The 25005-nt window shown below is 42.3% G+C and overlaps 2 protein-coding genes across 2 annotated transcripts in view; one reads left to right on the plus strand and one right to left on the minus strand.

The window, feature by feature from the left end:
* Nucleotides 1-25005, minus strand: part of LOC107523312 (zinc finger protein 14-like) — a 517712-nt gene that overhangs the window by 142128 nt on the left and 350579 nt on the right. The window lies entirely within an intron of this gene.
* Nucleotides 2065-7546, plus strand: LOC132535618 (gastrula zinc finger protein XlCGF49.1-like). Its single transcript, XM_060182218.1, has 3 exons — nt 2065-2170; nt 6769-7221; nt 7302-7546. Exons 1-3 carry the CDS (start codon nt 2065-2067, stop codon nt 7544-7546), a joined length of 804 nt encoding a protein of 267 aa, XP_060038201.1.

Consider the following 25005-nt stretch of genomic DNA (forward strand, 5'->3'; position numbering starts at 1 on the left):
ATCCTTTCTCAAATAAAATAAAAAAGAAAGAAAGAAAAGAAAAAGAAATATAAGCTATAAAAAAGGGCAACATTTCCCTCTTTCTCATCCAACCTCATTCTCTCTCTCTGTTTCTCTCTATCTCTCATTATATTTGTTAAACTGTTCATTTAAAAAATTATTTATTTGAGGTCTCGGCTCATCAAGTCTGTGTGGGAATCTCAGGCCTCCACAGCTAGGGCCCCAGCTGATGGGGTGGCCCGACAGTAACTAAAGAGTCATCATTCATGTTTGCCAGTCTCTTGCCCGTATTCAGCTTTTGCAGTCCTTGCTTTTTAATAAAGTTAGCTTTGGAGTGACTGAGGGAAGTGTAGTAGGAAGGTGGTGAGGAGGGTATCTAGGTCTGAGTGGAAACTTTCATTAGGCACTTTATGTTGTCTTTTTAGGTCTTTCTACTTGCTTGCTTCATTTATAGACTCACTGCAGACTGTTGTGCAATTTGACTTCACGGATATGATTTGCCCTCATTTATGGACACGTGTTCCTATGCCCTATCTCATGGGACCTGTCACTGGTCATCTCCATAAGGAACAACACAATAGACACCATGGTGAGCCCACATAGGACCTTGCCCTCAATGAGGATCAACAGTTGTAGAGCATGTTCCATCCTCTGAAGGGAGTTGGACAACATACTCTATGCTACACCTGCGGAAGATAGGTCCTGATATGGGGCGTCTTGGAACGTTCCTACTGATGACCACAGGATGTGAGCTCAGACCTAAAGGGATGCAATGGTCTCACAGGCTCCACAGGTGAATATGGGCACCAGGACAAATTGATGGGGTCTACATCAACAATATATACACAGCTTTCCCATATTCGGGAGGTAAAAGCTTCCCTGATCCAGCTTTCTGGATAGTTATCCAGGCATGACATTATCTCCCTGACAATCATTGGGGCCACCTGCATATAAAAGGTTAGCATAAAAACTAGTGTCGTTAGATGTCCTTTGGAAGATAGCTAAAATAACACTACTAGCAACCTGCAAAACGGAGATGCCGACAGTCATGGCGTGATGTTGAAAGCGGTGATGCAGAAGACTCAGAAGAGGGAGAGGGAGATGATGGAGACAGTGGGGAGGCATGAGATCCAGAGAGAGAAAAGAAGATGATGGAGATGGGGGAGACTGAGAAGATGAAGCAGAGGGAGCAGGAGATGATGAAGATGGCGGAAGGTGGAAGTTCCAGAAATTGGAGAAGGTGATGGAGATGACGGAGAGTGAGAAGATGCAGAAGAGGGCGAAGGAGATGATGGAGATGGTGGAGAGTGAGAAGAAGCAGAGGAAGCAGCAGGAGATGATGGAGATAGTGGAGAGTGAGAACATGCAGAAGAGGGCGAAGGAGATGATGGAGATGGTGGAGAGTGAGATGATGCAGAGGAAGCAGCAGGAGATGATGCAGATGACGGAGAGTGAGGTGATGCAGAAGAGGGCGAAGGAGATGATGGAGATGGCGGAGAGTGAGAAGATGCAGAAGAGCGGGAAGGAGATGATGGGGATGGCGGAGAGTGAGAAGATGCAGAGGAAGTAGCAGGAGATGATGGAGATGGTGGAGAGTGAGAAGATGCAGAAGAGGGCGAAGGAGATGATGGAGATGGCGGAGAGTGAGAAGATGCAGAAGAGCGGGAAGGAGATGATGGAGATGGCGGAGAGTGAGAAGATGCAGAAGAGCGGGAAGGAGATGATGGGGATGGCGGAGAGTGAGAAGATGCAGAGGAAGTAGCAGGAGATGATGGAGATGGTGGAGAGTGAGAAGATGCAGAAGAGGGCGAAGGAGATGACGGAGATGGTGGAGAGTGAGATGATGTAGAAGAAGAAGAAGGAGATGATGGAGATGGTGGTGAGTGAGAAGATGCAGAAGAGGGAGAAGGAGATGATGGAGATGGCGGAGAGTGAGAAGATGCAGAATAAGGAGAAGGAGATGATGGAGATGGTGGAGTTTGAGAGGATGCAGAAGAGAGAGATGGTGATGATGGAGATGGCGGTGGTTGAGAAGATGTTGAAGGGGAGAAGGTGGTGATAAAGATGGCGGAGTGTGAGAAGATGCCGAAGAGGGAGAAGGAGATGATGGAGATGGCGGGGCGTGAGAGGATGCAGAAGAGGGAGAAGGTGATGATGGGGATGGCGGAGAGTGAGATGATGCAGTTCTCCCTATTCTGCATCTTCTCCATCCCTGCCATCTCCGTCACCTTCTTCTCCTCCCTCCACTGCATCTTCTCACTCTCTGCCATCTCCATCATCTCCTTCTGTTTCTTCTGCATCTTCTGCCACCCCACCACTCCATCATCTCCTTCTCTTCTGCTGCATCCTCAGCCTTCTTACTGTCTGCATCATCTCCTTCTCCCTAGTCTGCATCTTCTGCCCCCACACCACCGGCATCATCTACCTCTCCCTTTTCAGTGTCCCAAAATGTGAACTTCATTATCAACCACTAGGCCTCATCCTATGTCCTTGTTGGTTCCTGCACACCTGGTTGGTTCCTTTGCCTGCCTGTTCTTTCTCGAAGCTTCACCAGCTCTGTGCCTTCCAGTGTTGTCTCCTGCCTCACTGGCAGGTGACAAGAGACATTTCAATATGTTCATAGATCTATTTGGGTCTTTTTCTTTTTCTTTCTTTTTACTTATTATTATTATTTTTTTACTAGAGCGCGACTCAGCTGTGCTTTGTGGTGGTGCTGGGGATTGAACCTGGGAGTTTGTAACCTCAAGCATGAGAGTCTGTTTATATAGTCATGATGCGATCTACCCTTGTCTAACTCTATTTGTTAAAATTACTTATTACTGGGTAGAGACAGTGTGAAATTGGGAAGGCAAGGGGGAGATCGAAGGGAAGGCCTCGTGGTTGATATTGAGGTTCACATTTCTGCACGTGTCCGGGCCTTGAGTATGTCCCTAGGAGCAGAGTAGAGGCCGAAAGCTGACTGTGCATGCTTCCTCTGTGACACTATAGACCCACATACCTCACACCAAGGAAGTTTCCCTCTTTCTCATCCAACCTCGTTCTCTCTCTCTCTCTCTCGTTATATTTTTTTAAACTGTTTATTTAAAAAATTATTTATTTGAGGTCTCGGCCCATCAAGTCTGTGTGGGAATCTCAGGCCTCCACAGCTAGGGCCCCAGCTGATGGGGTGGCCCGACAGTAACTAAAGAGTCATCATTCACGTTTGCCAGTCTCTTGCCCGTATTCAGCTTTTGCAGTCCTTGCTTTTTAATAAAGTTAGCTTTGGAGTGACTGAGGGAAGTGTAGTAGGAAGGCGGTGAGGAGGGTATCTAGGTCTAAATAGAAACTTTCATTAGGCACTTTATGTTGTCTTTTTTGGTCTTTCTACTTGCTTGCTTCATTTATTGACTCACTGCAGACTATTGTGCAATTTGACTTCACGGATATGTTTTGCCCTCATTTATGGACACGTGTTCATATGCCCTATAGAAAAAAAACAAGGGCAACAAAAGGGAATAAATAAATAAATAAATAAATATTTTAAGAAATATTTTTAAAAAGAAATGTAATTTTATAATTTGTGCAGAGTGATGTTAATTAATAGATTTTATTGAACATCTGCTCATTGATTTATGCTAAGATTACCCAACATGTAGGGCATGCTCATCTGACACAGGCACATGGCTTCACATTGGACCCTGACAGATGATGTAGCTTTGCTCACTTGACACAACTCTTTAGTGATTACCCATCAAGTTAATACTTTTCCGGATACTTAAAAGAATTTGGGCAGATTCACTGAGGCAACTATGGAAAGCATCACATTTACTTTTTAAAATTTCTTCATTGGAGGATTAATGGTTTATAGTCAACAGTAAAATACAATAATTTGATAAAACATTAATCCCCCAATAAAGAAATAAAATATACAATAGTCCGTACATGTGTAACATTTCCCAGTTTTCCATATAACAATTCCACACCACTAGGTCCTCTGCCATCATGTTTCAGGACCTGAACCCTTCCCCTATCCCAGAGACTTTTACTTTTGTGCAATTCACCAGCTCCAGTCCAAGTGGAAAGTCTCACATTTTATCTGAATATAGTTCTCTTCTTTTTTTCTTTTTGTTTTATTATGAGGAAAGCAAAAGCTTTCACTTTTTTTTTTGCCTCCAGGGTTATTGCTGGATTGCAGGATTATTCCTAATGCCTGCACTACGAATCCACTGCTCCTGGAGGCCATTTTTCCCTTTGTTGCCCTTGTTTTTTTATGGGTGTTATTGTTACTATTACTGTTGTCATTGTTGTTGAACAGGACAGAGAGAAAAGGAGAGAGGAGGGGAAGATAGAGAGGGGAGAGAAAGATAGACACCTGCAGCGCTTGCTTCACTGCCTATGAATCGACTCCCATGCAGGTGTGGAGAAGTGGTCTCCAGCCAGGATCCTTCTGCCACTCCTTGAGCTTTGTGCCAAGTGCACTTATCCCACTGTGCTACTGCCAACTCCAAGCTTTCACTTCTGTGCCCTCAGTCCTGGGTATTTATGAGACTCTGAATCCCATAAACCTCTATGCTGTGTCTCCATTATACTCATCCAACAGAGACCTTGTTTTTCTTTTTTGTTTTTTATTAGTAATTTACAAAATGACAAAATAACAGGGGTAAAATTCCATACCATTCCCACCACCACAATTCTGTGTCTTCACTCCCTCCACCGAAAACTGCAGTGGTTCTCCCAAGGTCACAGATAAAGGTTCACTCATTATTAAAACTATCTACCTATTAACTATCTATCATCTACCATCTATCTATATAATTTATTTACATTTCTGATCTATCCTCTACTTTTTTAAAAAATTTTTTATTTAAGAAAGGATTAATGAACAAAAACATAAGGTAGGAGGGGTACAACTCCACACAATTCCCACCACCCAATCCCCATAGCCCACCCCCTCCCATGATAGCTTTCCCATTCTCTAGCCCTCTGGGAGCATGGACCCAGGGTCGTTGAGGGTTGCAGAAGGTAGAAGGTCTGGCTTCTGTAATTGCTTCCCCGCTGAACATGGGCGTTGACTGGTCGGTCCATACTCCCAGTCTGCCTCTCTCTATCCTCTACTTTTTATCTGTAATTTTACCTATTGTAGCTATGGTCCTGCCTTCCTTTTTTTTTTTTTAAATATTTATTTTATTTATTTATTCCCTTTTGTTGCCCTTGTTTTATTGTTGTAGTTATTATTGTTGTTGTCGTTGTTGGATAGGACAGAGAGAAATGGAGAGAGGAGGGGAAGACAGGAGGAGAGAAAGATAGACACCTGCAGACCTGCTTCACCGCCTGTGAAGCGACTCCCCTGCAGGTGGGGAGCCGGGGTTCGAACCGGGATCCTTATGCCGGTCCTTGTGCTTTGCGCCACCTGCGCTTAACTCACTGCGCTACAGCCTGACTCCCCTTCTTTTTCTTTTTAAGTCACACCTACACCTATTACTACTTCTGAATGTTTTTCTTTATTCCTCTTCTCTTTATGGGCCCTGATGGAATTGGCTTTTTCCTGCATAATTGATAAAAATCATATGAGTTTTATCTTTTTGTTGATATGGTAGGTTACATTAACTGAGTTGCAAGTGTTGAATCATCCTTGTTTCCCAGGGATGAATCTTACTTGATATTGATGGGTTATTCTCCTAATGTGGGTCTCTGGGGAAGCAGAGCTACAAAACACATTAGCAGGTTCGTCAGTCCAGGGAAGTCTGTCTGGTCAGCATCATGCTGGCATCTGGAACCTGGTGGCTGAAAAGAGAGTTAACACACAAAGCCAAACAAATTGTTGAATAGTCATGGACACAAAGGTTGGAATAGTGGAGATGAAGTGTTGGGGGGTACTCACTGCAAACTACTGCTTTCAAGTATATATTTGTCCTAGTTTATGGGCCAATATAATTATCTTAAATCCTTTATATTTAGTCCAAAAGGACACAATCTAATCATTTTTATTAAAAGCCCAAATCTTAGAAATGTGTTCACTATGTTTTATTTTCAAGTGCATGTATTTCAGTTCTACATATCCACATGAATGAAACCACCTGATATAATCATATAATCATTTTTTATGAAAATTGTAGTCTATTGAGTATATGTTCCATAACTTCTGTATCCATTCATCTGTCAGTGAGCATTTAATTTATATCTGTGTTCTCTTCTTTTAATGCTGGAACTATGAATGGGGAGGTGTGAATGTTCCTTACAATTACTGTCTACACACCTTTGGTTAAATGTCATTTCTAACTTTGTTTTATGATTTTTAATATTTTCCAACTAAGATTGCCTTTTAAATTTTTACTTATCTCAGCACCATTGTCTTGAATAACAATTAGCTTTCCTTACTTCCCATTCATATTTGAAATTTGTCTCTTGGGAGTCAGGCTGTTGTGCAGCAGTTATGTGCTGGTGGCATAAAGTGTAAGGACCCCCATATGGATCCCGTTTTGAGCCCTGGCTCCCCACCTGTAGAGAAGTCACTTCACAAGCAGTGAAGCAAGTCTTCAGGTATCTATCTTTCTCTCTCCCTCCCTGTCTTCCCCCTCCTTTCTGCAAATCTCTGTCCTATCCAACAACAATGACAACAATAATAACTACAACAATAAAACAAGGACAACAAAAGGGAATAAATATAATAAAATTGCAAATATTTCAAAATGTATTAAAAATCAGAACATTAATACTAAAGAGAAATTTCACAATTTTAAACAATGCAGCAAAATATATCCATGCTCCTCTATGCTTATTGCACAACAGAAAACTCAAAAGAAGTCAGAAAATTTACAATTATAAGCAATGTAAAAAAATCATTTAAAAGGTACTCAGATCTTATAAAACATCATAGAATACATACTTGGGAGAAAGCTTACACATGTGAAAAATGTGGAAAAGCTTTTAATCAGTCATCAAAACTCATTCAACGTCAGAGAATTCATACTGGGGAGAAACCTTACACATGTGAAGAATGTGGAAAAGCCATTACTCAGTCCTCAAGCCTCATAAAACATCATAGAATTCATACTGGGGAGAAACCTTACATATGTGAAGAATGTGGAAAAGCCTTTACTCATGCCTCAAGCCTCATGAAACATCATAGAATTCATACTGGGGAGAAACCATACACATGTAAAGAATGTGGAAAAGCCTTTACACATGCTTCAAGCCTCATGATACATCATAAAATTCATATAGGGGAGAAACCTTACACATGAAGAATGTGGAAAAGCCTTTACTCAGTCCTCAAACTTCATGAAATATCATAGAATTCATAATGGGGAGAAACCTTACACGTGAAGAATGTGGAAAAACCTTTACTCAGTCCTCAAGCCTCATTCAACATCAGAAAACTCATACTGGGGAGAAACCTTACACATATGAAGAATGTGGAAAAGCCTTTTCTCATTCCTTAAACATCATTCGACATCAAAGACTTCATAATGGGGAGAAACCTTACACATGTGAAGAGAAACCTCACACATGGAAGGATGTGGAACAGCCTTTACTTATGCATCAAGCCTCTGGAAACATCATATAATTCATAACTGGAGAAATCTTACACATGTGAAGAATGGGGGGAAGCTTTTATTCAGCACTCAAATATTATGAAACATCATAGAATTCACACTCAGGAGAAATCCTACGCATGTGAAGAATGTAGAAAAGCCTTCAGCTATTCCTTACACCTTACACAAGATGAGAAAAATCCATACTTGGTAGACACTTATACACATGCATATTTGAAATTAAAAAAAAAACTAAAAATCAGAATGTTTATAATAGGGAATATTCATATATTCATCTCATCTTATCAAATATCATAGAGTTTATCCTAGTGGTCTGGAAGGTGCTGCAGGGGATAAAGCATTGAAATCTGAAACATGAGGTCCTGAGTTCAATCCACAGCAGCACTCTTATAAGTTGATCAAATGATTATGAATAACTAGGAATGCTTGTTCATGGCCTCTTCTGTATTTTTAACATAGATCTTAGAATGACATACAATGCTATATTTAAACATTTTATGACTATTATATTGAAGTTAATAAAGTGCAGTGTTCTTATTGTAGTAATATTGATGAGTCATTAAATGCTATGCTGCCATTCACAATTCTTCTTCTTCTTCTTCTTCTTCTTCTTCTTCTTCTTCTTCTTCTTCTTCTTCTTCTTCTTCTTCTTCTTCTTCTTCTTCTTCTTCTTCCATAGCTAGTCAATAGTGGCATCATCTAAGTTCATTTCCCACGTCTACGCTTGACGGACCTGCCAATATATGTGGATATATTCGCCCACCCTGTCCAACGCTTGACGTCTCGTCACCCAATCTGGTCCCCTACGCCTACACTGAACTTCTCTGTTCCAGACTCTTGGAAACAGAGTTGGTAGTCAGCTGAGGTAAAGAACAAACACCTCATCACAGACCCCTGCGAGCGTCCACCCGGCTTTGACCTAGCACGTTATGATTGGGCCCTCCTCAATCGCTATCGAACAGGCCATGGCCGGTGCGCCACTATGTTCCATCGCTGGGGAGCCAGAGACGACCCGAACTGCCCCTGCGGCTCCAGACAGACTATGACCCACATAGTCAACGACTGCCATTCCATGAGTACACATTCCTTTCAGCTTTTAAGTTTTAATTCATTTTCACTTTTATTGTTTTACTTTTCTATGTTTTTCTCTCTTTATTTATGGACAGATACCGAAATTAAGAGGCAAGGGGCAGACAGAGAGAGGGAGAGAGACAGAGATACTTGCAGCCCTCCTTCACCACTTGTGAAGCTTTCCTCTTGCAGTTAGGGACCAGGGAGTTGAACCTGGATATTTGCGCATTATAAGGTATGTGCTTAACCAGATTTGCCACTGACTGGACCTTCACCTTTATTTTTAATGCTTATTTATTTATGAAATAGATAAACTGAGAAGGTAGAAAAGTGGAGAGTGGTAGACACCTTCAGCACTGATTCACTGCTTGTGAAGCTTCCCCCTTGCTGTGGGCAGTTAGCTGAACCCATATCCTTACATACTGTAAATTTGCACTCAATGAGATGCTCCCTCACTCAGTCCCCAGTTTTCCATTTTCACAAGAAAATTAAACCTGAAAATTTTATAATTTATGTTTTTGAATTTTTTTTTAATTTTATAAATTACTTAAAATGTATTAATATATGTTAATATATATTAGCTTTACTTTGAATGGCGATAGAAATTGAGAGGATAGAAGAAAATCTATTTATGTGGGTGTGGTAAATTAAAGTACATGCAAGGATTCCCTGAACATGAGGGAGTTAGAGCACCATTTTTATGAGTAAGATTCTACAAAAATATGCTTCAGTCTCTGCCATCACCTTATACCTGAGCTGAGGAATACTATGGTCTTGTCTCTTTCTATGGCAATGGGACAATGGAGATGAGTACAAAGTGACTCCTGCTTATCCAATTGACAGACACTATCTCAGAGATCTCACCCTGACAGAGGATTACTATCACGAAGTGTTTAGTCCCCTTGTGTATGGACATTGCACTCTTGGTCATACCACTGCACTATAACCTTGTGGAAATGTCCTGGGACTAGGGTGATTTCACACTGCATTTCCCATGTAGAGTGAAAGCTCTGTTGTGGTAGCAGGGAGGGGCATTTTCTTTTTTTAATATTTTATTTATTAATTAATTAGAAAGATAGGGTGAGAGAAAAAAACCAGACATCACTCTGGTATATGTTCTGCCAAGTATGGAACCCAGAACCTAATGCTTGAGAGTTCAGTGCTTTATCCACTGCACCACCTCCGGGATCATAGGTTTCTCTTTTTAAAAATGTTTATATTTATTTATTCATTCCCTTTTGTTGTCCTTGCTGTTTCATTGTTGTAGTTATTTTTGTTGTTGTTAATGTTGTCGTTGTTGGATAGGATAGAGAGAAATGGAGAGAGGAGGCAATGAAAGACAGGGGGAGAGAAAGACACTTGCAGACTTGCTTCACTGCCTATGAAGTGACCCCCCTGCAAGTGGGGACCTGGGGACTCGAACGGGATCCTTACTCCGGTCCTTGTGCTTTGTGCCACCTGTGCTTAACTTGCTATGCTAATGCCCGACACCCAGAAGGGCATTTTCTACCCCTCAGAACATCATGGGGCCTTGCTGCAGCTCTGCTTAGGAGAGACCATGCTGAGGATGGAGAGTGTCAAGGTACCAGTGTATATAATGATGACAGGAATACTAAAACTAAAACAACTTATACTCCCTGAGAGAAGAAATAGGAACAACAACAAGTTACTATGTAGAATATTAAATTGGGAGCAATTGACACATCTGTAGTGACAAATGGAGTTGCCAGCTGGCTTGTGAGCCTGACCATAGTGCGCTCAGCTGTGTTCTACACCACATCAGAGGGAATGTGGGTGCTGTAGTGTCTTTCCCTCTCCCCCCTCATTCAACGTATGTTTCTCAACAGAAACCAATAACTACACAGAGAGCGCTCCCTGGACAAATGAAGATTACATAGGGAGTTTTCAGTCAGTGGTGTAGGAGCAGATCCAGAACAATTATTGAATAACTCTTGCTGGAGTGTAGTGAATGGAAGCATGGGAGTGCACCCTACAGAAACAGTGCAGCAACACGGACAGTCGGGGGGTGGGAGGGGTACGGGCAGTGCGAATTCACCAGCTAGTCATTGGAAAAGGCCCAGTCATCTCCAATTCCCAATCCACACTCAGCTGCACTCTGGTCAGAGCCAGCCTACCAGGAACAGTAATACCTGGAGAGGGTGCTAGGATTGAGAAAAGAAAGAAGACAGCGAAATGGAATCGGGAGGGCCCCAGTCCAATGACTGAGCGCCTCAATTTATTTTTCTCACAGTCTTCTATAGCACTTACAGCATGCATCTTGTAACTGTAAGTTTCTCAAGGCATAAAGAAGGTACAGCAGGAGTGAAAGTACATGCAGTTATGGGCATGAATGTACATGCAGATAAATATTTTTTCTAGGGAGTTGGCAAAGTTTTTATCATTTTACCAAGGAGTCTGTAATGTCTTTGTCTTTTTCTCAGCTTTCTCTAATCATTCCAAGAGAAAGGTCAGGGGCTCACAAAAGGCCTGCTTTGCCAGACTTTTGCTCACAAGCCCAGGGTCTTTGAATTTCATGGGCCTGCAGCCTCCAACACTACACAATTACTATGGCAGCTGAGGGCCTATTGTGCATACAATCTAATCTTCTTTGACTGGGCATCCATCACACAATGTGGATGAAGAGTTTCCACTCCTCCAGGGAGGTAGCATTTTGAGTATTGGTGATGGAATTAGGTGTGAAAGGAAGGGGTTTACTGTGGGGTCAGGATGATGACAAGGCAATCAACCCTTGAAAGCATATGAAGGCTATAGGCCAGTTCTTTTAACTCTTACAGCTAAACAGCAGCATCCAGAGAACAAGTCCCAACGCTACCAAGCACCCAGCCTGCTCCTGGTTTCTGCACTCCAGCTGTGTAAGCCAGCTGAGGGCAGAATCCCTGTCCCACTTGCAGCTCTAGCCATTCATCCAAGAAGCTGGACAGATTGACAGACAAAAGCACAAACAGCCTTCCTATCAGCTCAGCACTCACAAATCTGACCAAGTGATAAGCCTGCCCAAAGCCCCTGAGGGATTGGCCACACAACCCCACAGCTCCGGGGTCTCCAATGTGCCCTGGGAGGAAACCCAGCCTGGAGGACCAAGTCAGGACAAGTGCTGATGCACTGAAGAGTGTGGAGAAACCAGGATCCTAGAAGAGCCCAGAGTGCAGAAACATTCGAGGCCCTCAACCACTGTCCTGCATATCTCCATGGTGGTCCTGGCCTCAGACTGTGGAATTCTGGTGCCCCTGGGAGTCATCAACCTGCTGCTAGGCCTAAGCCCAGGAAGGTCACACAGGTTCCTCTGCCAGGCCAGCTGCTGCTGCTGCTGCTAGTGACACCCTGCTGTGTTTCACTGACAAGAGCCACAGGAGCAACATGGCCTCAGGAGCTTTGACAGGACCAGCCCTGAACACTTTGGGCCATGTGGTTCCTGGGTGCTGTTGAGCCATGTGTACATGTGAAAAAGAAGTGGCGTGTCAGTTGGCCCTCATATTCTTAAATTTGCCTGCCTTCTACTCAGGGCTTCCTGCTTACAGTTTGCAGCCGTCAGCTGGAACACAAGGGCCTCTATCAATGTCTCCTTGTGCTCTTCAGGAATCCATGACAGCCTGCCTACACACCTTCAGGACCTACCTCCAATCTCAGTACTCAGACCTATGCCTTCATCCACGACCCTCTGGTAACCACAAATGCTCCACAGAGTCTCACCTCAAGACCAGCAAATTCCTAATCCAGAATGAGCCCTCCAATTCTCCTCTACTCTCTACACATGCACCCTCCTTCTCAACCCCTCTCAGGGGCTCTGGAGAATCCTGAGTCCCTGTCCTGAGTCTCCATCCACCTGGAATGAGCCCTTCAGGTGTAATTCCAGCTTCTCTGCTCACTATTACCCGACAGGAAATCACAAGAAGATTCTAGAACTCATCATGGAAACTCAAAGTCACCCACACAACCAGAGACCCAGCCTATGACTATTCAGAATTGTTCACTTTTCTGTGGGGGCTTATTTCCCTTCTAACTGGACCTGTCTATCACCATCACTTTAGGCTCTCCTCTCCCCTAAACCAAGAATTCAATGCTTGTGCTTGCTGTGAATTTATTTGCATGATTTATCTTTAATTTGTAGAGACATTTCATTCTTGGTGTTTTTCCTTGAAAACCTAACATTCAACCTCTTAGACAAAATTTTATACCTGAAATGCCCAAAAAAAAGTGAATACACTAATTTTGCTAGAGGAAATTGTAAAATGCATTGATAGTTACTATCTATGATCTGAAACTTGTTTATAGTTCCCAGGTAACCATCATCTCAGTCCCAGGCATCCTGAGTGCCCTAAGTATCCCATACTTTGGCCTGATCCCAAAACCTCCAGGTAGCTGTTCCAGTGATTAGCACCCTCACTCACCCACTGCAGCTATTATCATGACAAGAATGAACTTACATTTATCATATTATTGGCAGTACTTCTCAGAATCATTAGATAGAAAAGATGAAGTAAGGGGGAATCAGGTGGTAGCACAGCAGGTTGAGCACATGTGGCACAAAGTGCAAAGACTGGAATAAGGATTGCGGTTCGAGCTCCCAGCTCCCTATCTGCAGGGGAGTTGCTTCACAGACATTAAGCAGGTCTGCAAGTGTCTGTATTTCTTTCCCCCTCTCTCCATTTCTCTCTATCCTATCCAACAATGACAACATCAATAATAACTACAACTATAATAAAAAAGATGAAGTAGTAGTAGATAGCAATATGGTTATGCAAACAAACTGGCATGTCTGAGGCCTTGAAGCCTCATGCTCAATCCCACACACCACTATAAACTATAGCTGATCAGTGCTCTGGTAAAAATAAATTAATAAATTACTGATTATTAAAAAAATAAAAAAGATTAAAAAGTACTGACACTCTATAGGAATAATTAAATCTGTGTTTATTGAGGTGGAATGTGCCAATAAGTGAAGCCTTGATGAGAAGAAAATAAATACAATAACAATAGGGGAAAGCATATATTTAATAATTATTGATGGCGGTTGGCAAAACTACATTTTCTTTATTTCCATGTTCAGGGAGGGTAAAAGTTACCAGAATTCAACGGCTACGGAACATTTTATAAATATTATTTGCATTAATATCAAGGCAAAAATTCCCATATTCATGAGTTGGTTCAGCTGGATATTAACTAAAAAGTGAGGTAAAGAGGTGGGGAGATAACACTATGGCTATGCAAAGAGACTCTCATGCCTGGGACACAAGAGTCCTAGGTTCAGTCCTCTTCACCAATCATCAGCCAGAGGTGACAGAGCTCTTGTAGGAAATAAAGAAAATAAATACATAAAATACAATTGACATTAACAGGGGTATAGAGGTAGAAGAGAAGAATGCTGAGATGGCCTAAGGCAGTGTTGTGTGATTCCTTAAATGTAATAACTTTGCTAAAACTGAGAGGTTTTGATGAGAGAGAAAAAATATTTCTGGGCTTTATGTCAGAGCTACTGAAAACACAAACACACAAAAAGTATAGAAGGAATTTGTTACAGTGCTGTGGTAAGGATAGAACTGCAGTTCCAACATGCTTGAGAAAACCAATAGCTTGGGGACTGCTGGGGAAATCTTCAAATCCTGAGACAGCACATTCCTGTGAAAACATGGAGCAGTGAAACCAGTAGTGAAATGAACACCATCAGAACTCACACTTGAATCATAGCTCAAATATTTATTATCAAAATGCCTAACTACAGTGAAAAACATTCACAAAAACATCAGCATTTATCTATAGTTTCATGACATGAGAAGGAAGAAGGCTTAACAGAAAAACAGAGCATCAATCTTTCTGTTAAGGTGTCAGTGATCGGGAGTCGGGCTGTAGCGCAGCGGGTTAAGCGCAGGTGGTGCAAAGCACAAGGACCAGCATAAGGATCCCGGTTCAAACCCCGGCTCCCCAGGCGGTGAAGCAGGTCTGCAGGTGTCTATCTTTCTCTCCTCCTCTCTGTCTTCCTCTCCTCTCTCCATTTCTCTCTGTCCTATCCAACAACGACAACAACAATAATAACTACAACAAGGGCAACAAAAGGGAATAAATAAATAAATATATTTTTTTAAAAAGGTGTCAGTGATTGTTAATGGCACCGTTGATTCATATTGTAAAACATGAGTATTCTACCAACTCATAGTCCAGAAAAAATGCCAACATGGATCTGTACTCTTCCTGAGCTAAGCTGTATGCATATGTGCTGCCAATAATTCCAACATCCATTGGTTAGGGTCAGTGGGACCTGGGCAGCTCTGGGGAAAGATTCTCTGCGCATACCGAAGGACGACCCACCTGTGGCTTGGAGTTGGATTTGCCAAAAACACCTGCCTGCATCAAAGCCCTCAAAACTCAGGACTGCTGTGTGAGAATTAAATGTCTTTGTGGTATTGGAGGTGGCACAGAAGATAAAGTGTTGGACTCCTAAGCTTGAGGTCCCAGGACCCAAAAGGGCTGAAGCACCCTATGAGGCTCTGAGCTGCACAGACCTGGAGCTCAGGACCCTGAGTGGCACCAGGAGTGGTGGTGTCTATAAAGGGAAAGGCAGGTTAAGACACAGAAAGGTAGCGAACTGCAGTGTCTGTGGGTGCCTGCGCCCCTTTGTCCCCGCACCGCCACCAGGTGCCCTGTCCACAGAGACCGCTGCGCCCCAGCCCCGCACCCCGAATCTCCCCCCCGCCCCATGTGGGTGCCTTGGCATGGCGGCCTCTCCCTTCACTCTGTGTTCCAAACCAGCATTCGAGCGGCTCTTTCAGTGGTCGCCCCTCTGCTGCCCGCGCATTTCAAGTGGCAGGACCCTCTGTGTCCCTTCTGTGCAGAAAGATGGCATTCCACCTCCTCCCTCTCTGCCTTCACTCCCCCTTTATTTCTCGCCTCCACCTCCTTCTCCTCTTTCTTCTCACCCCCCATTCTGCCTCTGGCAACATCTCAGCTTCTGGACTGTGTTTTAAATTAAAATTGAGAATCAGAAGAGAGATGGGGAGACCACCCAGAGCATGGCCTCCTGCTGCCTGGTATCTTCCCTATGGTGCTGGGGCTCAGATCTGCATCAATGACATGGAATGGTGGGAGCCCTTCCCAGTGAGCTGAGCTTCCAGCTCTTGTCATCTCACAGTTGATTATTATTTATCTTTGTAACTTGATTTAAGGTACTGGCTTCCTTCTCATGTAGAGAATTTGAAACTGAAAGGTATGTACCTAGTGGTCTGGGAGGTGGAGCAGTGGATAAAACATTGGATTCTCAACCATGAGGTCCTGAGTTCTATCCCTGGCAGCACATGTACCACAGTGATGTCTGGTTCTTTCTCTTCTCCTATCTCTCTCATGAATAAATAAATTCTTTAAAAGAAAAAAAAGGTATGAACCTAAATTATTTGATGAGGTAAATGCCAGTAATGAATATATATTCTATATAAAATTTCCAATTTTAGTTTCATCCTGTTGCTGAGTGTTATAGGAAAAATGTGAAATTGTTTAAAAAAAAACAATGAAGATAATGAGTATGAAATTACTTGAGGAGGCAGAGTTTCAAGAAGAATCTTGAGTGTTTATGCTTATTTGTTGGTTAAAAGTAGAGGAAATTGTGAGGGAAAGTTCAGATAAAGGAGCAGAGAGGAAATGTAGATACCATTTTATTTATATTTATATTTACAAGTACATTTATATTCATAACTGTATAGTACCTATATTTACATTGTGTATATATGTAGTGTTACTTATTGGTGACAGAATAGCATTGAGAGGTAAAGGTGAGATAGAAAGCAGAGAAGGAATTGAGATACTTTTAACACTCTTAAATTCTTATAATTCATATTTAAATTTACATTTGCAAGCATGTTTATATCAATATACATATAATATCAATATTCATATCTATATAATATTTATCTTTAAGGCATAGAAACATCTAGAGCAAAAAGTGAGATAGAGGTATAGAAAGGAAATTGAGGTACTTAGAACACTATTTATACTCATATTTACAGGTTCATTCATATTAATTTTCATATCTATATAACATACATAGTCCTATTTGTATTATATTCATATTCACATCTTATATTTATGTTTATTGATTAGAGGCAGAGAAATGTCAAGAGGGAATAATAGATAGGGGAACAGAGAGGAATTGGAGATACTTATAACACTGTGATATTTAAAATTATAATTATGTTTATAATTAAACATAATTTTCAGGACTGTCACCATGGTCAAAATCCAGCAGCCACCATGGCTGCTTCCAGTTTCAGTCTCCTCTGCAGCAGCTTTTTCCCACCACCACGTTCCTGCCCAGCTGTGGTGGTGGCTGGGGCTTCCTTTGCCTCTGGCACTGCTGCTGCTACCGCCAACTGACCCCAGGTGGGCAGCCTAACCTCTTTGGAAGTCTGACAATGGCCACTCTCCTGCCTAAGTGGTCATCTTGAAGGACAGTGTCTTTGTTGCTTAGCACCCCCAGCTCTCTCTGTGATGTGTACCAGGGATTGTGAACATGTGCACTTGCTGGGCAGCTCAACTGCCAGCTACTGACCAGATGGCTGGGGGACAGTGCTCTGCAGAGCAGACACAGGACAGTGGCAGGACAGGCAGCTAGCAGGTGAGGTCCCCTTGGGGAGTGAGCTGTATTTTATCTGTTGCCCACTACTCAGGGTACCCTGGGATACCCAGCAGTCTCCAGACCCACAGCTTCAGACCCCTCCTCCCCCAGCTTGTATGGCCAGGCTGAGACCTGGGAACTCTGGCAACTCCAAGGACTGGGATCTCCCCAGGCTCTGCTGGACAGTGTTCCAAGGCCTATGGCTTCATTGATTAATATTTAAAACACATGCTACTGAAGCTTTCTATTCTGACAGAATTCTTTTAAATGCTGGCCTTGAGACATCATTTGATTATACTCTTTCCATTTCTTCCCTCTTCTGTTTTTTTGTTGGTGATTCTATGCTGTTTGATAATATACCCACTCAAAATTAACAGGGATCTGTATGTTTATATTCTTTTATTTAAGATTTTATTACTAATGAGAAAGATAGGAGGAGAGAGAAAGGACCAGACATCATCCTGATACATAGGCTACCAGGGACTGAACTCAGGACCTCCTGCATTTTCCTTTTCACATTCACATCCATACACATATCATCCATCTTTATATCAGTATTCTTATTAAGTTAATGAATTAGAGGAGTAGAAATAGAGGGAAAGGTGAGATAGAGGAGCAGAAAAGAAATTGAGACACATAGAATATGGTTTTGTTCCTATTTATATTAACATTTACATTAATATTCATATCATCTTCATGTCCTATTTTTATGTCTTGGTTAGAGGTAAAGAAACACTGCAGTTAAGGTGAGATAGAGGAGAGAGGAAACTTGTTTACATTGTTATATTTATGGTGATGTTCACATATATTCATAGTTATGTTTACAGTTATATTTATATCCATATGCATATCCATATTTGTAATGATATCCGTAATTATATTCATACTCAAATTCATATGCTTATGTTCATCTATTGGGTGAGGTATAGAAACACTGAGAGAGAAATGTGTCAGTCTGAGCTCACAGTCCATGATCACAGCTAGGAACATTCTAGGCTGCATTCATTTCAGGACCCGTCTTCCACAAATGACAGAGCAAGATGACCCAGCATAAAACCTGTTTCTAGATGTTCTGTCATCCTTGGCTACAGGTCACCTTGCTCTGCTTTTGAGGATGTGACTTCACTATGAGGCAGGTAGATGGATAACAGCTAGGGCTTTACACGGGCTTTGGCTATCTAAGATACCCCCTCTCCCCCCAACACACACACACACTGACTAGAAGAAGTGTCTTACTCCCCCTCCATCATTCTGCAGGGGCAGGCCTGGGTCTGCTGCCAGCAAACACATTTTTGTGAGGTTGACCACACTCAGAGTTGGAGGTGATAACCCCTTGCTGTGAGTCCCTGGCACGACCAGGTGCTGACCCTGTGCCCTTGGGGGAAAACTTGGGTTTCTGTCCTCCCCTCCCCACTCTCACTGCTTGGGATCCCAGTCCAACCTGGATATCCTGGACCTCTTCCTGCCTCTGTACTGCCCCTCTGGGTGCATGGCTGTGGGCTCAGGGCTTCTGTGAGTTCACAACTCAGGGAAGTGGGTGTCTGAGCTGACCCTCAAGGTGTGACCCTGCACTCCCTTGGGTGACAGGTTTGAAGTCCTGCTTCCCCCCAGGGATACAGGGATGTCCTCCCTTTTTGTAGGAACTCCCTTGGGATTTTACATTATTTACCTATTTTTATTGGGAACAGGCTGAGTGTCAGTGGTACCCACCTGCTGATTCTCCCTGTTCACACATGACTACGGAGTGTCTTGCCCCCCCCCCATGCTCTCTTCCGTGTGTGTGTGTGTGTGTGTGTGTGTGTGTGTGTGTGTGTGTGTCGTGGGAGGGTCTGAGAGGAGCTGGGCACTCCCATCCAACTGCATCCTGAAGAAGCAGGTCGGTAAGTGCTCTATGACTGGGTGTGACAGATGCAGTGGCCTTGGAAATGCACAGACTTTTATGACTGTTCGATAAAGCATATACTGACTATATATATAAACTTTCTCAGCCACTTTGTTGGATACCTTCCAAGTTGCTTCCAGGTTTTGAATATAAGAAATGGTGCTGCCATTTATGAGGGCAGAAACCAGTTGCCCCATGTTCCTGGACTTTCTGATAGACCTGGTGACCCCTAGATTGCTATGCCTGGCAAGACCTGCTGGACATCCTCCCCATCCTGTCTCTAAGCACCCTTGTGCCCACAGGCAGCTGAGCACACTGACTGATATGCTGCAGCAGCTGCCAAGCTTGGGAAGAAAGAGGCAGCAGCAGGAGCAGCCCCTGTGTGAGTAGCACCTGCAGGTCCACATCCTGTTCTGTGAGAAGGAACTATAGGTGATATGTGCCCAGTGCAAAGGTGTGTGTGAAGGGAGTCCCTGAGTATTGGGATCATCCCCTCACCCCACTAAGAAGGCTGCTGCTCAGACCAGGAGGAAGCTAAATTCCACCTGCAGAATCTGAAGAGAAAGATGCTGGATGTTAAAAAAAAAAAAGTATTGGAAATGCAAAATAAAGAAATAAGTGATTTCTGCAAGAGAGTGGAAAGCAAGAGTTTGAATTACACTTGGAGTCTGAATAACTTAAGGAGTCTTTGAAGATGGAGAAAAATGCCATTGGTAACAGTTTACAAAGTAATAAGAAGGATATTTCCAAGATCATTACTGAATTCAGAGATCAGAGGTCAGCCTATAGCTCCACAATGAAGAGTCTGATGAGAGAATTCCCTGTGATGTCTTCACAGGCAGACTTGGACCTACTGATGAATATTAGAAAAAGCTTACTTCCAGTGAAGCAAGCATGAAAATTGTCTAGTTCTTGGCCACCTTTTCATATGAGTTAATTAAAACTATTTCCAATCCACCTCTAACTATTTTGGCCTACAAACATGATCAGCAAGTTTCAGGTGAATTTGAAACTTGCTCCTAAAACTTCCCACCCCTGTCTCACTGTCTGTGAAGTAGGGAAGGTGATTACATTTTCTCATGAAAGTAAGGATTCAGAGTGGATTCCCAAATGGAATACATTTACTTCTCACACAGCAGTCCTGAGTTATGAGGGCTTTGATGTAGGCAGACATTTTTGGCAAATCCAACTCCAAGGCACAGGTGTTTCATCCTTTGTTGTGTGCAGAGAATCTTTCCCCAGAGCTTCCCAGATCCCACTGAGCTCAACCAATGGTTGTTGGCATTATTGGCAGCACACATGCATACGGCTTAGCTCAGGAAGAGTACAGATCCATGTTGGCATATTTTCAGGACTATGAGTTGGGAGAATACTCATATTTTATAATATGAATCAAAGGTGCCATTTACAATCCTGACATCTTTACAGAAAGATTAATGCCCTATTTTTCTGTTAAGCCTTCTTAATTTTCATCTCTCATGAAAATGACTAGATAAATGCTGATGTTTTTCACTGTAGTCATTTTTGTAGTAAATATTATTTGAGCTATGATTCAAGTGTGAGTGTGATAGTTTTTTCAATACTGGTTTTACTCTCTGCTCCATGTTTGAACAGGAATGTGCTGAAGACTTCCCCAGCAATCCCCAATCTACTCATTTTCTCAAGCACATTGGAACTGCAGTCCTATCCTTAGCACAGCATTGGAACAAACTCCTTCTACACTTTTTGTGTGTTTGTGTTTTCAATAGTTCTGACATAAAGCTCATAAATATTTTTTTCTTTTCCAAGCCTCTCAGTTTTGATGTACTAAGGTCAAATAGCAAAGTATACACTTAAAGGATTCACACAACACTCCCTTAGGCCACCTCATCATTCTTCTCTTCTACCTTTGTACCTTTGTTAACCTCAATTGTATTTTGTGTATTTATTTTCTTTATTTACTTTATGAGAGCTCTATCACCTCTGGCTGATGATTGGTGAGGAGGAATGTACATAGGACTCTTGAGCCCCAGGCATGAGAGTCTCTTTGCATAGCCATGGTGTTATCTCCCCATCTGTTTACCTCACTTTTTAGTTAATGTCCAGCTGAGCCAATTTATGAATGTGGGAATTCTTGCCTTGAAGGTAATGCAAACAATATTTATAATATGTGTCATATCTGTTGAATTCTGGGGAATTTCACCCTCCCTGAACATGGAAATATAGAAAATGTAGCTTAACTGTTATTTGATCTCCCCTATTGCTATTGGATTTATTTCCTTCTCATCATGGCTACAATTATTGGCACACACCACCTCAATAACACAAACTTAATTATTCCTATAGAATGTCAGTGTTTTTTTATATTTTAATAATGTTATTTATTTATTTATTTTTACCAAAGCACTGACCAGCTATGGTTTATAGTGGTGTGGGAGGTTGAGCCTGTGACTTCAGAGCCTCAGGCATGACAGTTTCTTTGCATAACCATATTGCTATCCACTCTCACTCTATGGGTCCTTTTTACTTCATCTTTTTACCTAATGGTTCTGAGCAGTACTGACAATAATATGATGAATTTAAGTTCATTCTTGCCATGACAGTGACTGCAATGAGTGAGAGAGGGTGCTCATCACTGAACACGCTCCTGAAGGTCTTTGGATGAGGCCCCATGGGATACTTAGGGTACTCAGGATGCCCTGGACTGAGATGCTGATTACCTTGGAGCTATAAACAAGTATTTCAGATCATAGATAGTAGCTATCAATCCATTTTATAATTTCCTCTAGAAAAAATAGTGTATTCATTTATTCTGGGTGTTTCAAGTATAAAATTTTCTCTAGAAGGCTGAATGTTAGGTTTTCAAGGAAAAACACCAAGAATGAAGCACCTTTATAAATTAAAGGTAAATAATGCAAGTAAATTTACAGCAAGTTGGGCAGGGGTAGACAGCATAATGGTTATGCAAACAGATTCTCATGCCTGAGGCTCCAAAGTCCCAGGTTCAATCCCCTGCACCACCATAAGCCAGAGCTGAACAGTGCTCTGGTTAAAAAAAGAGAAAAAAATTTACAGCAAGCACAGTCATTGAATTATTAGTTTGGTGAGAGGAGAGACTAAAGTGATGGTGATAGACAGGGACAGTTAGAAGGGAAATAAGCCCCCACAGAAAAGTGAACAATTCTGAATAGTCATAGTCTAGTGTCTCTGGTTGTGTGGGTAACTTTCAGTTTCAATGATGAGCTCTAGAATCTTCTCCTTGTGCTTTCCTGTCAGGCAATACTCACTTAGCAGTGGAGCTGGAATTGCACCCGAAGAGCTCATCCCAGGTGGATGGAGAGTCAGGACAGGGACTCAGGATTCTCCAGGGCCCCTGAGAAGGGTTGAGAAAGAGGGTGCATGTGTAGAGAAAAGAGTAGAATTGGAGGGGTCACTCTGGTTTAGGCATTGGCAGGCCTTGAGGTGAGACTCCCTGGAGCATTTGTGGTTCCCAGAATGTCCTGGGTGAATGCAGAGGTCTGCGTACTGAGATGGGGGGCAGGTCCTGAAGGTGTGTCAGCAGGCTGTCATGGATTCCTGAAGAGCACAATGAAATGTATCAACAATAAAACAGTGTCAATAATGTGACCACATCATGAAGCATCAGCTACAATGTGAGCATCACAAAGGGTGGGCAAGGTGCTCACAGTGCAGAATATGGAGCGGATTCAAGTAAACAGGAAATTACATTAACTTAGTTCTTCATCTTGCAACTCGACCTATTGCTATGTTTTCACATATTATATAATACTCACAGTTATCTAAAAATACTATAAGTCATCCTGTCATTTCCTTACTAAGAGTGGAAATTTATTTTCTTTCTCTACTTCCCTACGTCAGTAAACAATTTATCTCAGATTGAATGGAAGTCTAGAAGAATCCACTTGTGTTACATGAGCTGCAAATATGAAAAATTTTCAGTGACTAGAGGTGTCCTAGTAAATATTTAAGTATTTAGTCACTTTTCCTAGAAATAATGACCCTTTACATGCTAAATGCTGGTTAGCATACAATCTTTCAGTGCATTTTCCATTATTACAAATGTAACTGAGTAAAAAAACATTGGAGGAAGTAACATGCCTCTTATTCTTAGTAAACACCATGTACTAACTGAATCAAATTATTTGGCTAAACCAACCAATCAGTAATATTTGGCACTAATCCTGGTGAGAAATGCAGAATCCAGTAACAGCTCTAGTACAAATAAATCTGGACACAGAATGAGATAAGTCAGCGCCCAGGCATTGGAGAAAGGTCCTTGAGTGAAGTTAATGAGTGGCATCACCGGTGACCTCACAAAGTGTGGGTCTAGGGAAGCACAACTGTTGACAATAATGTCTGTAAGTGGCTCTAGGTGATACTAGGTAGAAGTGAGGCTTCTGGGTAATTCATCTGGGTGCAGACATAGTGTTGGTCAGTTGAGAGGTGACAGCATATACTGTGTGGAGAGTCTTATAGAGTCCTGATGTCAGTAGTGCCAGTTATAGGGGATTTGTGGGTGTCAGTAGGGGGAAGCTCCTGAATTCAAAGGAAACATTAGTTTGGTCTCTCTGGAGGAGGCATCTTCCCTAATTCTGATATAATTAATAACAGGAGAGAGTGACTGCATCAATACCAGGTCCTCTGCCTCTGGGTGTGTTGGGGCAGGGAGAGGATGTTCTCGCCTCTCTGAAGGATATTCTGAAAGGGCAGCTGTGATTTTTCAAGATCATCTCCCTTGAACTAAAGGCTGAGCAGCAGGACCAGAGAAGGACATGGCATGCTCTCAGGTAAATGTCCATCCTTGATGGAGCTGTGCTTGTTTTTCCTTTGGATACCCCATGAATCCAGGACCTGCACAAAGCACCTTCCCTGTTTCCACTCTTTCTGCAAGGAGCCTTTGATTCCTGCTCATTCTCCATTTTATTTTCATTTTTTTAACATGGCCATCCCTTCAGAAAACTTCCTGATATTCTAGAAATTTCTCACCCCAGCTTTGGTTCAAGACAGTCAACTTTTCAGGACAATTTTTATTATGATATGTGACCTTCTATTTTAAATATCCTGTCTTGTGACAGATTAGTCCAAAAGTGTGTGATTTTCTAGTACTACTAGTAGGTGTCATAACTAGTTTAGAGTGAAATAGATTAAAACTTTAGGTTTCCTGTGGTATAGCCCAGCTCTGAACAAAGCATAAAGAACATAGACATGACACTGGGGAGGGAGCAAAATCACATAAAAATAATAGTATCTGAAGTTTCTGGCTAACACACACACACACACACACACACACACACCTGTCATTTAAGTTTGGCACAACAGCTAACATGGATATGCCACTTATTTGTGTGCACCACTGGTTAGAGCCTGGGCTTCACTGCACTGGAATAAGTTTTAGTGCTATGGTTTTCCTTTCTCTGTATCTAAAAACAACAACAACAAATACCCAGATTGTTGAATACCTGTTAATGGCAGACACAAAAAATATATATAGTGAGGATGGGGGTGGGCAGTAGCGCAGCCACTTAAGCGCACATGGCACAAAGTGCAAGGTCCAGTGTAAGGATACCAGTTTGAGCCTCTGGCTCCCCACCTACAGTGGGGTCACTTCACAAGTGGTGAAGCAGATCTGCAGGTGTCTTTTCTCCACCTCTGTCTCTCCTTCCTCTCTCAATTTCTTGCTGTCCTATCCAGCAACAACAATGACAGCAATAACAACAAGGACAACAAAAATGGGAGAGATGGCCTCCAAGAGCAGTGGATTAGTAGTGCAGGCAGGCACTGAGCCCCAACGATAACACTGGAGGAAAAAAAACATATCTATATCTACATATCTATATATCTATACATATAGAGTGTGTGGAATACCTTACTGAGAAGAGTATCTCAATACTTGAGAG

Source organism: Erinaceus europaeus, chromosome 23, assembly GCF_950295315.1.
Source record: "Erinaceus europaeus chromosome 23, mEriEur2.1, whole genome shotgun sequence".
Classification (NCBI taxonomy): domain Eukaryota; kingdom Metazoa; phylum Chordata; class Mammalia; order Eulipotyphla; family Erinaceidae; genus Erinaceus; species Erinaceus europaeus.